General features: G+C 43.1%; 1 protein-coding gene across 1 annotated transcript; it reads right to left on the reverse strand.

Moving 5' to 3' along the window:
- Nucleotides 1-11,679: 11,679 nt before the first annotated feature.
- Nucleotides 11,680-17,705, reverse strand: LOC132834786 (ribonuclease P protein subunit p25-like protein). The gene has a single exon (XM_060853821.1). It carries the CDS (start codon nucleotides 16,393-16,395, stop codon nucleotides 15,742-15,744), a length of 654 nt encoding a protein of 217 aa, XP_060709804.1. The 5' UTR covers nucleotides 16,396-17,705; the 3' UTR covers nucleotides 11,680-15,741.
- Between the last annotated feature and the right edge of the window lie 1,970 nt (nucleotides 17,706-19,675).

The raw sequence follows: 19,675 nt of genomic DNA on the forward strand, positions 1-19,675 counted from the left end.
TAGCAACATTGCCTTCTGGGGTGGAAAGTAATCTTGTGTACAATGATACTGCGTTTATAAATGAATTGGAGGACAGGATGCTTTTTTACAGTTCATGTTTCTGTATGACGTACTTGTGTGTAACGATCTCTCTCACACCGCAGTGCAGTCATCTCCCAGTGCTGGTTAAAGTGAGCTGTGATTACAAACTGCTCCGATTAGAAGAATGTTATGCAGTCTTTCAGTACAGCCAGCTCCCATTCGAACCTGCACAGACAAGTGTCAGGATCACTTGCTTAAACTTGACCATGGATCCACAGTGGGTTCCTGGTCAACACCCAAAAGGGAGCATCCGCTTGGCCAAGCAAATAATCCGGAGGGGCCCAGATGGGGACAGCACAGTGGCTCACTGGTTAGCACTGCTGCCTCACAGCATCTGTGTTCAATTCCAGACATGGGTGACTGTGTGGACTTTGCATATTCTCCCCGTGTCTGCGTGGGTTTCCTCTGGGTGCTCCGGTTTCCTCCCACAGTCCAAAGATGTGCAGGCTCACGTGGATTAGCCACACTAAAAAAAATTCTATGTGGTGTCCAGGGATGTACTGATCAGGGTTAGGGTTAGCCATGGTAAAAGCCCCATGTGGGGTTATGGCAATGGGGTGGGATGTTCTTCAGAGGTTCGGTGCAGACTCAATAGGCCAAATGGCCTCTTTCTGCACTGTAGGGATTCAATGGTTCTAGTGGCAATGATGTCTCATTTCTCCCCTCCTGGGACTGAGCTTGTGGAGAGAAAGGGAGGAATAAAGTAAGGCTCAGATCAGTGAACTGCTCACGACAGCCTGAACATCAGCTCAAAAGAACCAAAAATAATTTAAAATGCAATTTATCAACAGAATGGTGGTGGTTTATTCCTTTTAAAGCTACTCTTGTGAAATGTTATTTCCTTAAAATGCTCCCATGGTCACTGAGGAAGAAGCAGAGCAGATCAGCACACAATGGGCATATGTCCTTCACTCCAAGAGCAATAAGCAGCCTGGTACATGTGAACACTACATGTGTAATGACTATCATTCTCTGTTATTGGTAATTCAAGTGGACTTCAGTAGACTCAGGGTCATACTATTTGCTTTTGGCATTTTCTAGTCAACCTGCTTCATAAGAACGTAGGAATGAGGAGTAGGAGTCGGCCATCTGGCCCTTCGAGTCTACTCTGCCATTCAATGAGCTCATGGCTGACCCTTTCATGGGCTCAGCTCCACTTACCCACCCTCTCACCATAACCCTTAATTCCTTTACTGTTCAGAAAAGGTCTACCTTAGCTTTAAAAATATTTACTGAAGTAGCATCAACTATTTCACTGGGCAAGGAATTCCATAGATTTACAACCCTCTGAGTGAAGAAATTCCTTTTCAATTCAGTCCTAAATCTGCTCTCTCTAATTTTGAGGCTATGCCCTCTTGTCCTAGGTTCACCTACAGTGGAAACATCCTCTCTACTTCTATCTTATCTATTTCCTTCATAATTTTATATGTTTCTTGCACTTTGGAAAAAAGAATAAAAGCATAGACTACTTTCTAAACGGTGAGAAAATTCGTACAGCCAAAGTACAAATGGATCTGGGAGTGCTAGTTGAGGATTCTCTAAAGGTAAACATGCAAGTTGAGTCCGTGATTAAGAAAGCGAATGCAATGTTGTCACTTATCTCAAGAGGGTTGGAATATAAAAGCACCGTTGTGCTACTGAGACTTTATAAAGCTCTGGATAGGCCCCATTTGGAGTACTGTGTCCAGTTTTGGTCCCACACCTCAGGAAGGACATACTGGCACTGGAACGTGTCCAGCGAAGATTCACACGGAAGATCCCTGGAATGGTTGGTCTAACATACGAGGAACAGCTGAGGATCCTGGGATTGTATTCATTGGAGTTTAGAAGATTAAGGGGAGATTTAATAGAAACTTACAAGATAATACATGGCTTGGAAAGGGTGGACGCTAGGAAATTGTTTCCGTTAGGCAAGGAGACTAGGACCCATGGACACAGCCTTAGAATTAGAGGGGGTCAATTCAGAACAGAAATGCGGAGACATTTCTTCAGCCAGAGAGTGATGGGCCTGTGGAATTCATTGCCATGGAGTGTAGTGGAGGCCAGGACGCTAAATGTCTTCAAGGCAGAGATTGATAAATTCTTGATGTCACGAAGAATTAAGGGCTATGGGAAGAATGCGGGAAAGTGGAGTTGAAATATCCATCAGCCATGATTGAATGGCGGAGTGGACTCGATGGGCCGAATGGCCTTACTTCCACTCCTATGTCTTATGATCTTATGGCCTTATAGATCCCTTGCAAAATTCTTCTGAATTCCGATTAATATGATCCCAATCTACTCAGTCTCTCCTCATAAGTCATTCCCCTCAAATCTGGAATCAACCTAGTGAACTTCCTCTGTATCCCCTCCAGCACCAGTACATCCTTTCTAAAGTAAGGGTACCAAAACTGTATGCAATACTCCATGTGTAGCCTCACCAGCACCCTATACAGCTGCAACATAGCCTCCCTGCTTTTAAACTCAATCCTTTTAGCAATGAAGGATAAAACTTCATTTGCCTTCCTAATTACTTGTTGTACTTGCAAACAAACCCTCTGTGATTCAAGATGTTATGACACACCACTGGAGCAGGTGCGACTGGAACTTGGGTCTCTTGGCTCAGAGGTAAGGGCACTACCAAAGCACTGCTGTTCGCTCTAAGCCCCGTGGACAAATAGACTTTGGATGTCACTGGTTATGAAGAGCCTCTGCGGGGTACCCTTACCTCTGTCCAAACTGATAGCGAAGATTGTGTGAGCAAATTTCAGTGTCCCTCTGTGAATCCCCGACAAGGTATTCATTGTATCTTCATTCAGATTTATTTGAATTTTCAGATAATGGCAACATTGTACCTCCCAAGTCACATTCTGTGGAGGGCTAACTGCATATTTCAAAAGTATGAAGTGATCACAATTTCTTAAATTCCAAACTCCCCAAAGCACGAGCAATCCTACCACCCCCAACATAAAATATAATTCTGTCTTATCAATATCCCAGAGACTGACACAAGGTTGCAGCCAACATTGATGTGGTGCGGGAACAGTGGAATGACCTGCGCATGCTTTTTGAAGCAGTTTACTTTTAAATATTTTCCTTCATGCTACCGAGAAATGTTTTAATAGTGGTGGATTGTGAAAGGGCATTGTCATGCCTTCCATCATTCCCCAGCTAGGCATAACTGGGTATTGTTGTCTTCCTTATCTCCTGACTTCCAGGAGAAGCTGAGAGGCTTACATTACCTCTGGACTAAGCTTATCTAAACATTCCATCACTTATTATCATTTTGCAATTCCCTCTTCAATTTTATACAAGCCATGATATAAACACTGTAGAAACTCACAAAAAAATCAATTCTACATTAGTATAACAAACCTCCATATCGAGAAATGATGAGTCATAAAGCTGCTTTTAGGCTTAAACATGTTTAGCATTTCTGATTCCATATAGTTGAAGGCTCAAACAATTCAAAAACAAGGATCTGTAATGCTGAGGATGGCTATTTATTGTAATATTCATTCCCTCCTTACTGAGGTTTTTAAGCTTCATACAACCTCCAATAAAATGGGAAACTACAGGAAACTGCACTAAAATGGAAATACTTCCATAATTGAAATCATGGATGAAGGGGGAGGTAATGGCCTCATAATATTATTGCTGCACTGTTTCCAGCAAAGTTGACATATCCGCAAGCGCCCTTCATCAGGAATGATAGGCTCTGTTAATCCAGAGACCCAGGTAATGTTCTGGGGACCTGGGTTCAAATCCCATCATGGCAGATGGTGGAATTTGAATCTGATTTTTAAAAAAACCTGGAACTATATTAATCTAATGATGACCATGCCAATTGTTGGAAAAGCCCATCTGGTCCACTAAAGTCCTTTAGGGAAGGAAGCTGCCATCCTTACCCGGTCTGGCCTACATGTGACTCCAGACCAATGTGGTTGACTCTTAACTGCCCTCTGGGTAATAAATACTGGCCTGGCAGGTGACATCCATGTCTCATGAATGAATAAAAAAAAGCTTTGTAACTTCCACACCTCATGGTTGTTTCTTGATTGAGGACAACTTTTATTCTTCACTGAGTTTTTAAACTTGAAAAAATTCTCATCCTATGTTTCCAAATTCCTAGTTGACCTCACCTTCCATTTCTTAGAGAGTTCCTCCATGCCAACATCAGTCCTCAGCTCACTGCCAGGATGGAACATATTGCCCAATACATTTTGCTACTTTTTAACCATTCTCCAGAATTTAATCTCTCCATCACTGGCATTCTGTGACTCTGGAATTCTCTCTCTACACCAGTGAAAACTCTTCGTAAAAACTTACCTCTGTAACCAAACGTTTGGACTAACAGTTCTTTATGTGGTTCTCCATCAAGGTGTGTTGCACACATCTGTGTATCGGAAGAGGTTTTTTTTGTTCTTTCACATGATGTGCGTGTTACTAGCTGGGTCAGTATTTGTTGTCCATTCCCTCATTGCCCTGGAGAAAATAGAGTTGAGTAGCTTTCTTTAACTTCTGCAGTCCACCCAATGTAGGACTGTTATGAGGAAGCTCAGGATTTTGGTCCTGAGGCAGTGAAGATATAGCTGATATGCTTCCAAGTCAGGACGGTGTGTGGTTTGGAATGAATTTGAAGGTGGCCATGCCTCTATGTCCCTCTAAATGGTAGAGGTGACAGGTTTGGAGGGTGCTGTCAGAGGAGTTTTAATGAGTTGCTGCAATGCATCTTCTGGATGGTTGGAGGTGGAAGAAGTGAATCATTAGGTGGCACTTGGAGGGTCACATCAATAATGAAAGGTTTCATTGAATTAACAAATAGCAATTATTTTCAGCTGGTAAATTTACATCTGACATGCAAATTGTATTTTAGTACTAGCATCAGCACTCACAATTTTATCATACGTTGTATGCCCGTATATAAAGTGGCACAAAAATAGGTGGGAAGGCAAGTGGTGATGATGGTACAAAGAATCTGCAAGAGACTATAAACAGATTAAATGAGTGGGCAAAAACTTGGAAGATGGAAACAAGATTGGGAAAATGTAAGGTTCTGCACTTTGGCAGGAGCTGAACATTACCTAAATGGGGGAAGTCAGCAGAAAGCTACATCTCAGAAGGATTTGGGAGACCTCATCCGTGAATCAGAAAAGGCTAACATACAAGTTCAGCTGCTCACTTGGCCTTTATTTCAAAAGGTATCTCGTACAGTAGGGAGGTTCTGCTAAACCTATACTAGGCACTATTCAGACCACATAGTGGGATAGTGAACAGTTTTGCTCCCATAAGATAATATTTCATTGAAGGTGTTCAGAGAGGTTCACTAGGCTCAATCCTGATGAAGAGCTTTTGCCCAAAACGTCGATTTTCCTGCTCCTCGGATGCTGTCTGACTTGCTGTGCTTTTCCAGCACCACTCTAATCTAGACTTACTAGGCGAATACCTATCTTGCTAACAGGCAATGGCATGGTGGCTCAGTGGTTAGCACTGCTGCCTCAGCACCAAGGACCTATGTTTGAAACCTGCCTCGGGCGACTGTCTGTGTGGAGTTTGCACATTTCCCCGCATCTGCATGGGTTTCTTCCGGGTGCTCTTGTTTCCTCCCACAGTCCAAAGGTATGCAGGCTAGGTGAATTGGCTGTGCTAATGTACCCATAGTGTTAGGTGCATTAGTCAGGGGTAAATGTAAGGGGGTGGGTTGCTCTTCAGAGGTTCAATGTGGACTGGATGGGCCACATGGACTGTTTCCATACTGGAGAGAATCTAATCTAAATATAACCTTAGAAGGAACTGTCTTATAAGGAGATATTAAATAGGCTGAGTCTATACTCATTGGAGTTTTTAAGGAGGAAAGCCTTCTCTCTGAGGTTGCGACTTTGTAGAAGGCATTGCTGCCAAGAAGCTAGGTCATTAAATGGATTCAAGGCTGACAGCAACTTTTAATCAGTAAGGGAATCAATACTAATGGGGAAAAGACAGGGGACTGGAGATTCCCGAGGAACTATGATTTCATGAATTGTGGAGCAGACTCAATAGGCTGAATGGCCTACATCCTACATCTTAAGGACTGTCACCAATGATGCAAAGATGCCATTACATCATGACAAATTAACATGGGCCATTTTCAGTGAGGATGGGGAAGGCTTCATGCTGAACGTGAACACTGGCATTGACCAGCTGGACAAATGGCCAATTTCAACACGATAAATACTCTGGAATTCGATGTAACTGGTTATGATAAAATGCCTACAGTATAGAAACAGTCCACACCGAGCCTCCGAAGAGTATCCCAACCAGAGCCATCCCCCTACCCTATTACTCTACATTTACCCCTGACTAATGCACCTAACCTTCACATCCCTGAACACTATGGGCAATTTCCCACGGCCAATTCACCTGACCTGCACATCTTTGGACTGTGGGAGGAAAACAGAGCACCCAGAGTAAATCCGTCGCCCGAACTTGGGTCCCTGGCGCTGTGAGACAGCAGTGCTAACCACTGAGCGACCATGCTGCCCCATATATATATATATATAAAATCATTATGATTGGAGACGATACAATATTCAATTCAATCTGTAAAAAAGTAAACTCGGTATAATCCAACAACCTACTTATTGCTAATTAATGAAACCCAACATTCATTTGTCATATGTGAAATATTCTCCAAACTTAATGCTTCAAAATGCTTTAATCAATTACTCTCAACACTTCTTCCAGGGTTCAGCTTCTGACTACCATTTTCAAATTGCCTTGGACTATTATCTTCCATTGAAAGAATTACAGAGAAAATGCCAATTGTCATTCTGGTTGTTATTTCCTCCAATTTGATATGCTACACTAATCCAAAGTATCGTTAAACATCAGAGTCTGTACAATGAGAAATGTTAAACAGCAAGGCTTGGACTATAATACGGCAGGCAGCCTTCAGAAGGAACCTGCATTTATATTGCACCTTTCATAATCTCTAGGACACATTACAGACAATGATTTGCCATACAGTATGCTGTTTTAACATAAACAAACACAGAAGCCAATTTGCACACAGATTGGCCCCGCAATTAATTAAATACCCAGACAAACAATTATTTGGTGTGATTGTTTGAGGGATAAATATTGCCCAAGACATTGAGGAAGAACTTTCCTGTTTTTCTTCGAAATAGTTGATTTAACAGATCCCTATCCAGCGAGCCTGTCTCGGTTAATCATCTCATCATGAACACGGCATCTCTGACAGTGCAGCCCTCCCTCATTTCTAAGGTAGTGAGTGACGATTGCAAACTCACTACCTTATGACATAGGAATGCAATAGGAAGTCAAAGTCTACACCATGAGTATCTGTTGCTCTGTCAGAAACATAACGGCAGGAGTAGGCCATTCAGCCCTTCAAACCTGCTCCAACATCTTGGACCATCTATCTCAATGCCATATTCCTATATCATCTACACATTTTTGGATACCACAGTAGAGAAAAACACAATCTGCAAATTTTTAAAAGCATTTATCTAATGATAGAGAACTATTTAGATTTTACATAAGTTTCAACATTTTAATAAGCACGCCCCTGGGATGATGGGACTGAGATATAAAGAGAAGCTGGATGGGTTAGGATTGTATAAGCTGGAGTTTAAAAGAATTTGAGAGGGATCTCATAAATCTATAAATCCCTAACAGGACTAGATAGTGTAGATGCAGGAAGGACGGTCCTGATGACAGGGGAGTCCAGAACCAGGGGTCACAGTCTAAGGATAAGGCCTTAAGTCAGAGATGAAATTTCTTTTCCCCAGAGAGTGGTGACCCTGTGGAATTCTGAGTCCCAAGTAACTGTTAGAAGCCAAAACATCAAAGACTTTAAGGAAAGATGTAGATCTGATGTTTAGCAGCAAAGGAATAAAGGAAAGTAAAATTCCAGTTTTTTTTTAAGTTGCTATTTGTGAATTCAAAGGAAGCTTGCATTATTGACATGAACCCTCCAATTGCCACCTAATGATTCACTTCTTCCACCACCTACATACAGCAATATGTACCATTTAGAAGATGTGTTGCAGCAACTTATTAAAACTCCTCTGACAGCACTCACCAAACATGTCACCTCTACCATGTAGAAGGACAGAGGCACCGACATCTACAAATTCCTTCCTAGCTGCACACCGTACTCACTTGGAACCATAGTGTGGCAGACTCAAAGGGCCAAATGGCCTCTCCTGCACTTATATTCCATGTTAATATTTTTCACAAATAGGTACTCAATTGTAAACCTCAATCAGGTCCTCCCCCCCAATCTCATTATTTCTAATAAAAACAATCTTAACCTACTCAACCTGTCTTCATAGCTAGCACCTTCCTTACAAGGCAACATCCTCGTAAACCTTCTCTGCACCCTATCCAAAGTGTCCACATCCTTTTGGTAATGTGGCGACCAGAACTGTACATAGTATACATAGTATTCTAACTGCGGCCAAACCAATGACCTGCCAGCTCTTATGGTTAATACCCTGTCCGGTGAAGGCAAGCACACCATCTGCCTTCTTGACCACTCTATCCAGCTGTGCACCCACCTTCAGGGTACAATGGACCTGAACTCCCAGATCTCTCTGCTCAACTTTTCCCAAGACCCTTCCATTTACAGTATAGTTCACTCTAGAATTAGACTTTCCAAAATGCATCACCACACATTTGCCTGGATTGAACTCCATCTGCAACTTCTTCACCCAACTCTCCAGTCTGTCTATATTCTCCTGTATTCTTTGACATTCCCCTATGCTTTCTGCTACTCCACCAATCTTCATATCATCTGCAAACTTATCAAACCAACAATACCCTTTCCCAGATCATTTATGTATAGCATGAAGGGTATAGACAGGGTGGATAAAGATAAGCTTTTTCCCAGGGTGAGGGATTCAATAACGAGAGATCACGTGTTCAAGGTGAAAAGTTTAAGGGGGATACATGCTGAAAATATTTTACACAGAGAGTGGTAGGTGCCTGGAAAGCATTGTCAGCAGAGGTATTAGAGGCAGGCATGGTAGATTCACTTAAGGTGCATCTGGACAGATGCAAAATATATAGGGAGCAGAGGGATACAGATTCTTAGGAATTGAGCGATACGTTTAGACAGTGGATTTCGATTGGCACAGGTTCGGAGGTCGAAAGGCTTGTTCCTGGGCTGTAAATTTTCTTTCTTCTTTGTTCGAGGTACTGTAAGGAACTGATTATTCAGCACAGGGTAAGCATTTCATACATCCCAGAAACAGGTTATTCATCCCTATGTTTTGCTATGGCAGTTCTTACAGTCTACTTTTGAAAGGTGAATTTATACAGACTGAACAAAACTCTTCTGGACTATATGCGGCTCTAATTATCACAGAACGTTGTTATAGAATACGCTTTAAGTCCTAATTGGAAAACTGTTTCTCACAGTATCCATGTGTAAATAGTCATCTGTTCTTCATCAATGCTCCTGATTTCCCTCATGGTAATGGAACCAAATGTCCTGAATTGCAAACTCCAGGCCCACTTGAGATTTGCTGTCTTTGCTTTTCATTCATGAAACGTGGACATCATTGGCTATGTCAGCAATTATTACCCATCCCCAATTACCCAGATGACAGTTAAGAGTCAGTCATATTACTGTGGGTTTTGAGTCACATGCAGACCAGACCACATAAGGATGACTAGTAAATTGGAGTGGTTTTTCCAACAATTGGCAGTGAATTCTATTAAACTTTTAATTCCAGATTTTGTTATACTGAATTCAAATTCCACCATCTGCGGTGACAGGATTTGTACCCGGGTCCCGAGAACATTATCTGGATTAACAGCCCAGCAATAATGTCACTAGGCCATCGTATCCCCTTCTTTTCAAAGTTGTATTATCCAGTTCTTCAGCTTTGTGAAAGTGCAGCAGCTCTGAGGTGAGAGACGCTCTGAACTTATTAATAAAAAAGAAAATGAAAGGACATGCAAAATGGAACAGAAATTATCATCATTACTGAGTTTTAATATCTACACCATGAAATAAAGTATAATTCTAAAAGCATAGAAAATAGGAACAGGAGTGGGCCATCTGGCCCTTCCAGTCTGTTCTATCTTTCAATACAATCATGGCTGATCATTCAACACAGTCCCCATACTCTCTGATTCATTTAGCTCTTAGTCCTTTATCTAGTTCCATCTTGAAAATATTAAATGTTTTCAACTATTTTCTGGGGCAGAGAGTTCCACAGGCCCACCACTCACTGAGTGACGAAATTGCTCCTCATCACAGTCCTGAATGGCCTACCCTATATCTTTAGACAAGAAACTAAAATCATTAAACATTCATCCTGAAGAACTGATACTTGAAGGAACTGACTGCACTCAAAACATTATTTCGGGACAATCTCATTCAGACCAGTTAACAATACTATCTATGTTCAATGAGCCTTGCTGTTCGATAAATGACGTGTGTTTTTATAGCTTTAATTCATTATAGATCCTGTTGGTTATACAATACGTAACTCTAAGGTTACTTACCAATCAAGTTAGAAGATTATGTTTGAATTTGGCCACGTGACATATAATTCCCACATGGATGTAATTAACGTTTGTTCTTCTTGTGACTATACTTTGCATAGATGTGCACATCCACACACATACTTACATAAGCTCATCTTTAAAGGCTCCACACTTACATATAGCTGAACACATATCTCACACCCATATAAATCTGCAATGCACACACACACAAACTCAACCTTTCACTCTTCTGTATATACAAAAACCAGATAATGCCCTCATCATTCTTACAGAGCATGCATTAATGATTCACTAACCCAGTGTAACCATATCAGGTTCTAATGCCAAAACAACTGAAGTAACTGCCTGTAGAACAGGGGAATTTCTGCTCCGGATGCAACAGAAAATGGCACCCAAAAGCGCACTTTAAATTGCACCCTTAGATTACATGTTCAGTTTATGTTCAAATTCATTTGCATTTATCATAATCACATGCAAATGGTGTAATGAGAGTGATTATTTTACACTTTCCTTCCAATTAAATAATATTCCCTTGATGTACTGACAAATGCTAACCTGGTGCAGTTTTATTAAATAGGATTCTCACAGAAAATAAGCATCTTGAAAAGGGCATAAAACCAGCAGAAATATCTCTATGACTCCCTTTCCCAGCCTGCTATCTTTACAGATGCAGGCAGCAATCAATACAGTTGAACATGGTATTCCCACCTCCCTCATGCTGATTAAGAATATAGCTGACTAAAAAGACTGGCCACTCTGTGCATGAACAATGCCCTCATGTTTGGCAAAAAATAATGGTTGTGGTAAGTAATGCATCACTTCAGTAATATCTCTATTTCTAGACACTACTCAGCTCTTTGTCAGCTAGCAGACTGCAGCATGATAAATACAACGTTTAGATCTCTAATTTCAATGGCAGTGGAAGGAAAATATTTGGTCTCTGTAAATAAACTCTCCTAAATGGAATGATTAATACAAACATGATGAGCTCCAGTGTTGAGAATTGATGTGACTAAAAGAAAAAAATGAGAAAAACACTAAATATGCTATTTATTGTACATTAAGACTGCTATATATTAATATATATATATAGTTTGTATTCAGAATGTCAGTCAATTCTTGCACTGAGAAAATTATGCATAACATGATTTCCAAGAACATACAAATATGCATTTAAGCACATTATAGCACTAATTTCTCTGTGGATTACAAGTTTCACTCATTTATTTGCTAAATATATAGGATCTGATAATAAAAATGAGCACTACCAAACTTGCAGCTGGCGTCTCACCCTCTCCCAGATGTAGTTTTTAAATGGTCACTGAAGTTTCAAAATTGGCTGTGTCACAAGTGACTAAGGGCAAATATTTTGGCTCAGCTTGAGAAATGGCATCCCTGGGGCACTTGTGTTCACAGCCAGCCTCTTGTTTCCATGTCACTGGCTGCACACAAACATGACACACGGTTCCAGCCAAAGCATTTTGGGCGGCCGGTTCCATGGAGATCACAGTCATCATTATCAAACCACTTGTTAAAGCAAAGTGCTGCAAATGCTGGAGATCTGAAATAAAAGCTGTGAAAGGGCTGAAGAAACTCAGCAGGCCTGTGGAGAGAGAAACAGCGTTAACATTTCAAATCCTTACTTTGGAACTTAAGAGAGATAGAAAATGCGATTGGATTTACACCATTGGAGAACGGGAACAAGATCAGGGTAACACAAACAGAAAATGAGGGTCAGGTTAGAAGGCAGCACATATTAGTGACAAGTTCTTATGAAACAAAAAACAAAAACAGTGGCAATGGTTGTAATTAAGGAACAAAGTATTGGTCCACTGTTAATGGAGTAGTAGCAGAAATAAAACACTACCGTTAAAAGAGACTAATCTTGAAGAGAGAGCTTTTGTAGTTGTAAATAGATAGCAACATTAAAGAATTATGGATATATCATACACATGGGCACACCATTTGTCTGTACATCCATTGTAAATATCATGATTGTATGGTAATGCGCACTCAGGGCTTACAGATATCGGAGTTTGTATAGCGTACCGAGACTGATAAATATGCACACAAGCTTGCCGAATACAATCTAGAATGGAACTGCATAGTAAGAGGGGCAATTGGCATATCGCATTCTTAGAGATTCGTTGAATGCACTGTCCAACTTATTCCCAGGCCTCAGTTTTCCCTATAAACCTGCCAATTTGCATAAATGCATACCGTATTCACTTCCTTACCCTCTCCAGGGAGGGTCGTCTTCTCTATAACAGCGCAGATGGAATTAACCTCTAATAAAACAAGCAGAATTCAGTGAAACTCATTGCATGCAATACAGTATTCTTCACTTTTATTTTACAAAACGGTTTAACCAACAAGAGTATAAGGTGCTCCTTGCTTAAGAGAAAGGCTGCAATTCTAAAGATTTATCAGGAGAGCGTCCTACTCTGTTACATCCCTTGGCACTGATGCTTAAATGGTCAATAGCAGGATTTTGCTCATATACTATATTCCACTTTGAAAACTCTGTAGGTTAAGATAAGAACCGGGCGTCCATTTAAGCTCAGTAATATCGAAAAGAGTCGAAGCTTTGCAATGTCAATGTTGACAACAATGTACAGCTTTCCATAAATCCTTGCTCTATCACATTCTTATTTGACCACACAATCCTTCCGTATTATAGTGGAGCAAATAAATCTCTACAGACTGTTTTGAGTTCATTTGAAACAGCAGCCTCTATCTGCTGGGAGACAGGGATAAACGAAACAGGCAGGTTTCTGAAAAGGGATAAAATTAAGCAAAGGACATCGCAGAAATCTCTCATTAAAAAAGGAGCTAATTACTTGAATTTGTACAGCATCTGGGAGCAAGGAAAATCAAAAGAGGCGGCAATGGAGATTGATAAAACTCACTTTAGGGCGGCACGGTGGCACAGTGGTTAGCACTGCTGCCTCACAGCGCCAGGGACCTGGGTTCAATTCCCGACTCAGGCGACTGACTGTGTGGAGTTTGCACTTTCTCCCCGTGTCTGCGTGGGTTTCCTCTGGGTGCTCCGGTTTCCTCCCACAGTCCAAAGATGTGCGGGTCAGGTGAATTGGCCATGCTAAATTGCCCGTAGTGTTAGGTAAGGTGTAAATGTATGGGTATGGGTGGGTTGCGCTTCGGCGGGTCGGTGTGGACTAGTTGGGCCGATGGGCCTGTTTCCACACTGTAAATAATCTAATCTAATCAAACTCTAAGGAAGGGCACTCAATGGAAATTAAGTACAATTCCATTCTTTTCTTTAACCCTTTTTATCCACATGGTGAGATTTGAGGAGGCAATGATGGAGCCCAGTTCCATTCTAAAATAAATTATTAATTAACAAGAGCTGTGCTTCCCTGTATACCCTGAGTCACGTCCAAAGACATTATGGAGAGACAGAGATAAAAATTATAACACCCACCTTTCTGGTTAACCCAACAAATTAAATTGAAAACAAAAACACTAAGAACTGTAGATGCTGGAAACAGAAAGGGCTGGAGAAACTCAGCAAGTCTGGTAGCATCTGTGGAGAGAGAAACAGTTAATGTTTCGGGCCGAGTGACCCTTCTTCAGAACTGAACTGAATACATTTCTTGCTAAATCTCTTATCCAGTCCGTGATCTTTGGGAACTTTGCTTCCATGTGGATTTTGAAGTTGCAATAAAATTTCCCTTCTTAAATGTCCTTTTTTCATTATATGTTCCAAAGACTTCATAATGTTCAGGGACTTAACAATGCATCTTTGTTGTAACATAACATACCTACATACAGTAATACTTTTCTTTGTGAATTTTATAAAGTACTCTATAATTGTATAGATTTGTATGTGTATATAGACCTCTACATATAATTGATATTTTATGTCAATCTCTATTATGGCACATCTCTGGAGCAGGTGGGACTTGACTGGACCTCCTGGCCCAGCAAAAGGGTCACTACCACTGTGCCACACTGAGCCCCTGATGTAATTCCTATTCTATTTCAACTCATTCCGAGGTGGTATCACACACCTCTGGAGCAGGTGGGGCTTGAATTCAAGCCACCCAGTCCATAGGTAGGGACACTACTACTGCACAGACAGAAGAAGCTTTCTTGGCAAACTGATTTTCTTTACAACTTGTTCAGGAATGTTATGACACACACTCCCAGTCCAGCAATAGGGACATTACCACTGTAGTACAACAGGACCCTGATTGCAGTAATTTTTTTCTAACCTGTTTGGACATGGTATGATGTACGCTCCATGTCCAGGGCTGGATACACTACCAGTGTATCACGAGGGCCCTCATGGCAAATGATATTTTTTAATCTGTTCAGAAACGGTATAACCCACACTCTAGAACAGGGTGCAACTTGAATCCAAGCCATCCAGTCCTGGGATAGGGACAGTACCATTGCACCATAACAGAGCCCACAAAATGTTTTTTTTAACCTGTTAAGACATGATGTAACACACACCCAGTCCATGAGTGAGGATACTACCACTGTACCACAAGAGGACCCTTAGGGCAATTTCATTTTTAACCTGTTTAGAGATGTTATGACACACACTCCCAATCCAGCAATAGGGATACTACCACTGTACAAGAGGACGCTTAGTGCTATATTTTTAAACCTGTTTAGAGATGTTACGACACACTCCCAGTCCAGGAGTGGGGATACGAGCACTGTACCACAACAGGACCCTCAGTGCTATATTTTTAACCTGTTTAGAGATGTTACGACACACTCCCAGTCCAGGAGTGAGGATACAATCACTGTACCACAAGAGGACCCTCAGGGCAATTTCCTTTTTAACCTGTTTAGAGATGTTATGACACACACTCCCAATCCAGAGGTGCGGATATGTCATTGTACTACAAGAGGACCCTCAGTGCTGTATTTTTAACCTGTCTAGAGATGTTAGGACACACTCCCAGTCCATGAGTGGGGATACTATCACTGTACCACAAGAGGACCCTCAGGGCAATTTCCTTTTTAGAGATGTTATGACACACACTCCCAATCCAGAGGTGCGGATATGTCATTGTACTACAAGAGGACCCTCAGTGCTATATTTTTAACCTGTTTAGAGATGGTATGACACACTCCCCTGGTCCGGGGTAGGGACACTACCACTTGTGCCCTGCGGTCTGTGAGTTACTGCTGGGGGTTCAGGAGGTAAGTATAGTTGGGGAAGGGAGCGGTCTCACTGGGCTGTTCCCCTTTGCTGAGCTTCGGGACCATCTCGGGCGGCGCTCCGCCGCCACTGTCGCTTCCCCAGCAGCGGCGCTTGACGCCCCGGCTGGCCGGGCTGAACGCTGGCTCCTCCTGCCCGGCTCGGGCAGCGCCAGCGGCACCGGGCTCCGGCCACAGCGGGGGAGCGGAGTCCGGGGGCTGGTAGCCGGCTTCGGCCGGGTCCAGGGGCTCCTTGGACAGCAGGATGCAGACGGACGGAACGGTCTTGAGCAGGGTGAGGGCTGCCCCGCTGCCGGCGGTGCTGCTCTGCCAGGTCTCCCGCAGGCTCCTCGGGCGGAGCTTGGTGATCTGGTGCAGCCCGCCCAGCCGGCGCTTCATAATCTCGGCGCAGGTGATAGTCTTGGTGACCGCCCGGCCCGAACCGCTGAATACTATCCTCCGCGTGCCCTCCAGCTCCATGCGGGCCAGCGCGAAGCCCATCAGGTTGCGGATCTTGCTGCCCTCCTTCACCCGCATCTCCACCGTGTCCGCCGGCAGGTCAGCGAAAGGCAGCGGGCTCTCCTCCTCCGTCCGCCCGATCTTCCGATAGTTCGCCATCTCGCCGCTCCCTTGCATCTCCCAGTTTCCAAATGCAACCTCAAACGATGCAGCAACCCCCTGCCATATCACCCACACCAAACCCCCAAAGCGTCCGCTCTTATTTCCTCTTTTGCTTTGCAGTCAGTGCTGCAATAAAACCACCATCCTTTTTTTTTTGCAAAAAAAATCTTTCCTTTGCAGCAATTTTCTTCTCTCGTTCCTTCACAAAACCAGGCAGCGTACTTTCAATTTCCTCCTTTGCAAACACGGAAGGGCATTGCTGTCGGCGTTTTGCAAAACTAGGCAAAGCTTATTTGATTTCCCTTCTCTGCAAAAAGCGGACAGGTTTTTTTTTGTAGCCGGTGTTTTGCAGAACTGCTCCTTTTTTGCAAAAACCGGGCAACGTCCCTACTGTTTTCCTCCTGGGGAAAAGTCGACGATGCTTTGCAAAGCTGTTGCTTTTGCAAAACTGGGCAAAAGTCCTTACTATTTTGAGAAGGTGAAAGACTTTTTGGTGTTTTGCAAAACTGGGCGAGGTTGTTTCATTTTCATCCTTTGCAAAATCTGACATGCGTTTTGTCCTTCATGTTCTGCAAAACTGGGCAGAATTGTTCCTTTGCCAAACTGGGTAAAGTCCCGTTTTCCTCTTGTGCTGGGTTTTTTTTTCTATCGGTGTTTCGCAAAACTGGGTAGGGTTGTCTTATTTTCAGCGAAGTCCTTCTATTTTCCTCCCTGTGCAAAAAAGCTCTTCCTTCACATGATTGTGGTTTTTTTTGCAAAACTGAGCAAAGTTGTTCACCCGTCCCTTGGGCAGCCTTATCCTGTTCGTCTGCAAAACTGGGCGAAGTCGTGTTACAATAAAAAAAATTGGTTTATTTTTGTCGTTCTGCAAAACGGGGCAACGGTTTCAAGCAAAGGACAAAGTCGGCGAGATCGGTTTCATGCTGCAGGGTAGCGGGCTGTTTTCTCATCCTGCCTCACGCTACAGCGTCGGATCCAAACGAGCTCCCCCGTGTTTGCGATTTGTACTTTTGCACCGGCCCCTTCCAACAAATGGTGACCATCCCCTAACTTCCTTCACCCCTCCCCCGCGAACCCCGGCTGCTGCTGCCAACTCATTCCTCAGCGCAATCTCCCTCCTTGCCAGCCGACCCGGGAGATGTCCAGCACGGGGCAGTACTGCCCCATTTATCGAAGCGCCGTCTTATGTCTTTCCAACCGTGTCCCGAGCTCACCTTCAATTGCAAAGAGGGAGCAGAAACCAGAAATAAGCTGCTTCTCTGCTGGTTCCAAGATAGAAGCTTGTCTGCAGCATCTGCACTGAACACAGAAGTCAGTGCCTCTGTCTCCCTCTCAGTCGCTGTGACTCGAGGTGCTCATTCAAAGCGATTGAATCAGTCATTCATTTAACCCCTTCAGCACCAAGCCCTTCCCCTCAGCCTGTGCCCCAGACTAGCAGACAGACAAGTATTTACTCCGCAGGGGAGGCTGTTCTGCCCCTCGAGTGTGTGCTAGCTGAGTGAAATGAGCCTTTCCAGCTGAATTCCAGTTCTAGCATCTCCAATGTTTCTTTAAATGAGGCCTTCTACCTCAGCCACTCCTTCAGCCAGTTCCAGATTCCTACTACTCTCAGGGTGAAAAACGTACTGAAACGCAGGGGGCTGAGGGGTGACCTTATATTGTTTTATAAAATCATGAGGGGCATGAATAGGGTGAATAGCCAAGGTCTTTTCCCCGGGGTAGGGGTGTTCAATATGAAAGGGCATATAAGATGAGAGGGAAAAGATATAAAAGGGACCAGAGAGGCACCTTTCTCACACAGAGGGTGGTGTGTATACAGAATGACCTCCTGGAGGAAGTGACAGAGGCAGGTGCAATTACAGCATTTAAAACACATTTAGATAGGTACACAAATAGGAAGGACTTAGAGCGCCCACACCTCCACACTCACTTCCCTCCAAGGCCCCAAGGGATCCTTCCATATCCGCCACAAGTTCACCTGTACCTCCACACACATCATCTATTGCATCCGCTGCACCCGATGTGGCCTCCTCTATATTGGTGAGACAGGCCGCTTACTTGCGGAACGCTTCAGAGAACACCTCTGGGCCGCCCGAACCAACCAACCCAACCACCCCGTGGCTCAACACTTTAACTCCCCCTCCCACTCCACCGAGGACATGCAGGTCCTTGGACTCCTCCACCGGCAGAACACAACTACACGACGGCTGGAGGAGGAGCGCCTCATCTTCCGCCTGGGAACCCTCCAACCACAAGGTATGAATTCAGATTTCTCCAGCTTCCTCATTTCCCCTCCCCCCACCTTGTCTCAGTCGGTTCCCTCAACTCAGCACCGCCCTCCTAACCTGCAATCCTCTTCCTGACCTCTCCGCCCCCACCCCACTCCGGCCTATCACCCTCACCTTGACCTCCTTCCACCTATCCCACCTCCATCGCCCCTCCCCCTAGTCCCTCCTCCCTACCTTTTATCTCAGCCTGCTTGGCTCTCTCTCTTATTCCTGATGAAGGGCTTATGCTCGAAACGTCAAATTCTCTATTCCTGAGATGCTGCCTAACCTGCTGTGCTTTGACCAGCAACACATTTGCAGCTGTGATCTCCAGCATCTGCAGACCTCATTTTTTACTTAGAGCAGGGGTGGGCAATTAATTCTTCCAAGGGGCCGTATGAGAAACATGAGTTGTGTTGGAGGGCCAAACCAACAATAAATTGAACATAATTCTGCTCAGTATTAATTTTCTCCCATTGTAAAAAGTACTAAATTATATAGTTTTGCACTGAAACTTATAATCAAAAGAATAAGGATAATCTGTTACAATAAAGATATGAAATTGTGGAGTAGGTCGAATATAGAAGAAATCAACAGTAAAAACAATAATTGCAGTATTTCATTTTATTTTTAACATGTTAATCTCACAAATCAATAAGGAAAAGTTGTTTCATTATGGTTCAGTATTACAAACAACGAACAACTCTATACAAAAAGCAGTAAGTGCTTTTGATGTTTTTCAGTTGATTTTATTTGTTTAGTGAGAAAACTCCAGTCTGTTTTGGGCTTGAACAAGTGCACTGTAATCTGGTTAAATGTCTGAGGTGGATATGTGAAGGACAGCTGAGAGTTGATCATCAGTGATAGAGGATCTGTATTTGGATTTGTTGAACTTCATCACTGAGAATGTCTGTTCGCATACATGGGTAGATCCAAAGAGGACTAGAATCTTCTGAGCATGCCTCCTCATGTGTGGAAAGTTTTCCTCTTTGAGGGAAGAGTAAAAATCAAGCAGTGAGACTGACCTA

The sequence above is a fragment of the Hemiscyllium ocellatum genome, chromosome 42, assembly GCF_020745735.1.
Source record: "Hemiscyllium ocellatum isolate sHemOce1 chromosome 42, sHemOce1.pat.X.cur, whole genome shotgun sequence".
Classification (NCBI taxonomy): Eukaryota; Metazoa; Chordata; class Chondrichthyes; order Orectolobiformes; family Hemiscylliidae; genus Hemiscyllium; species Hemiscyllium ocellatum.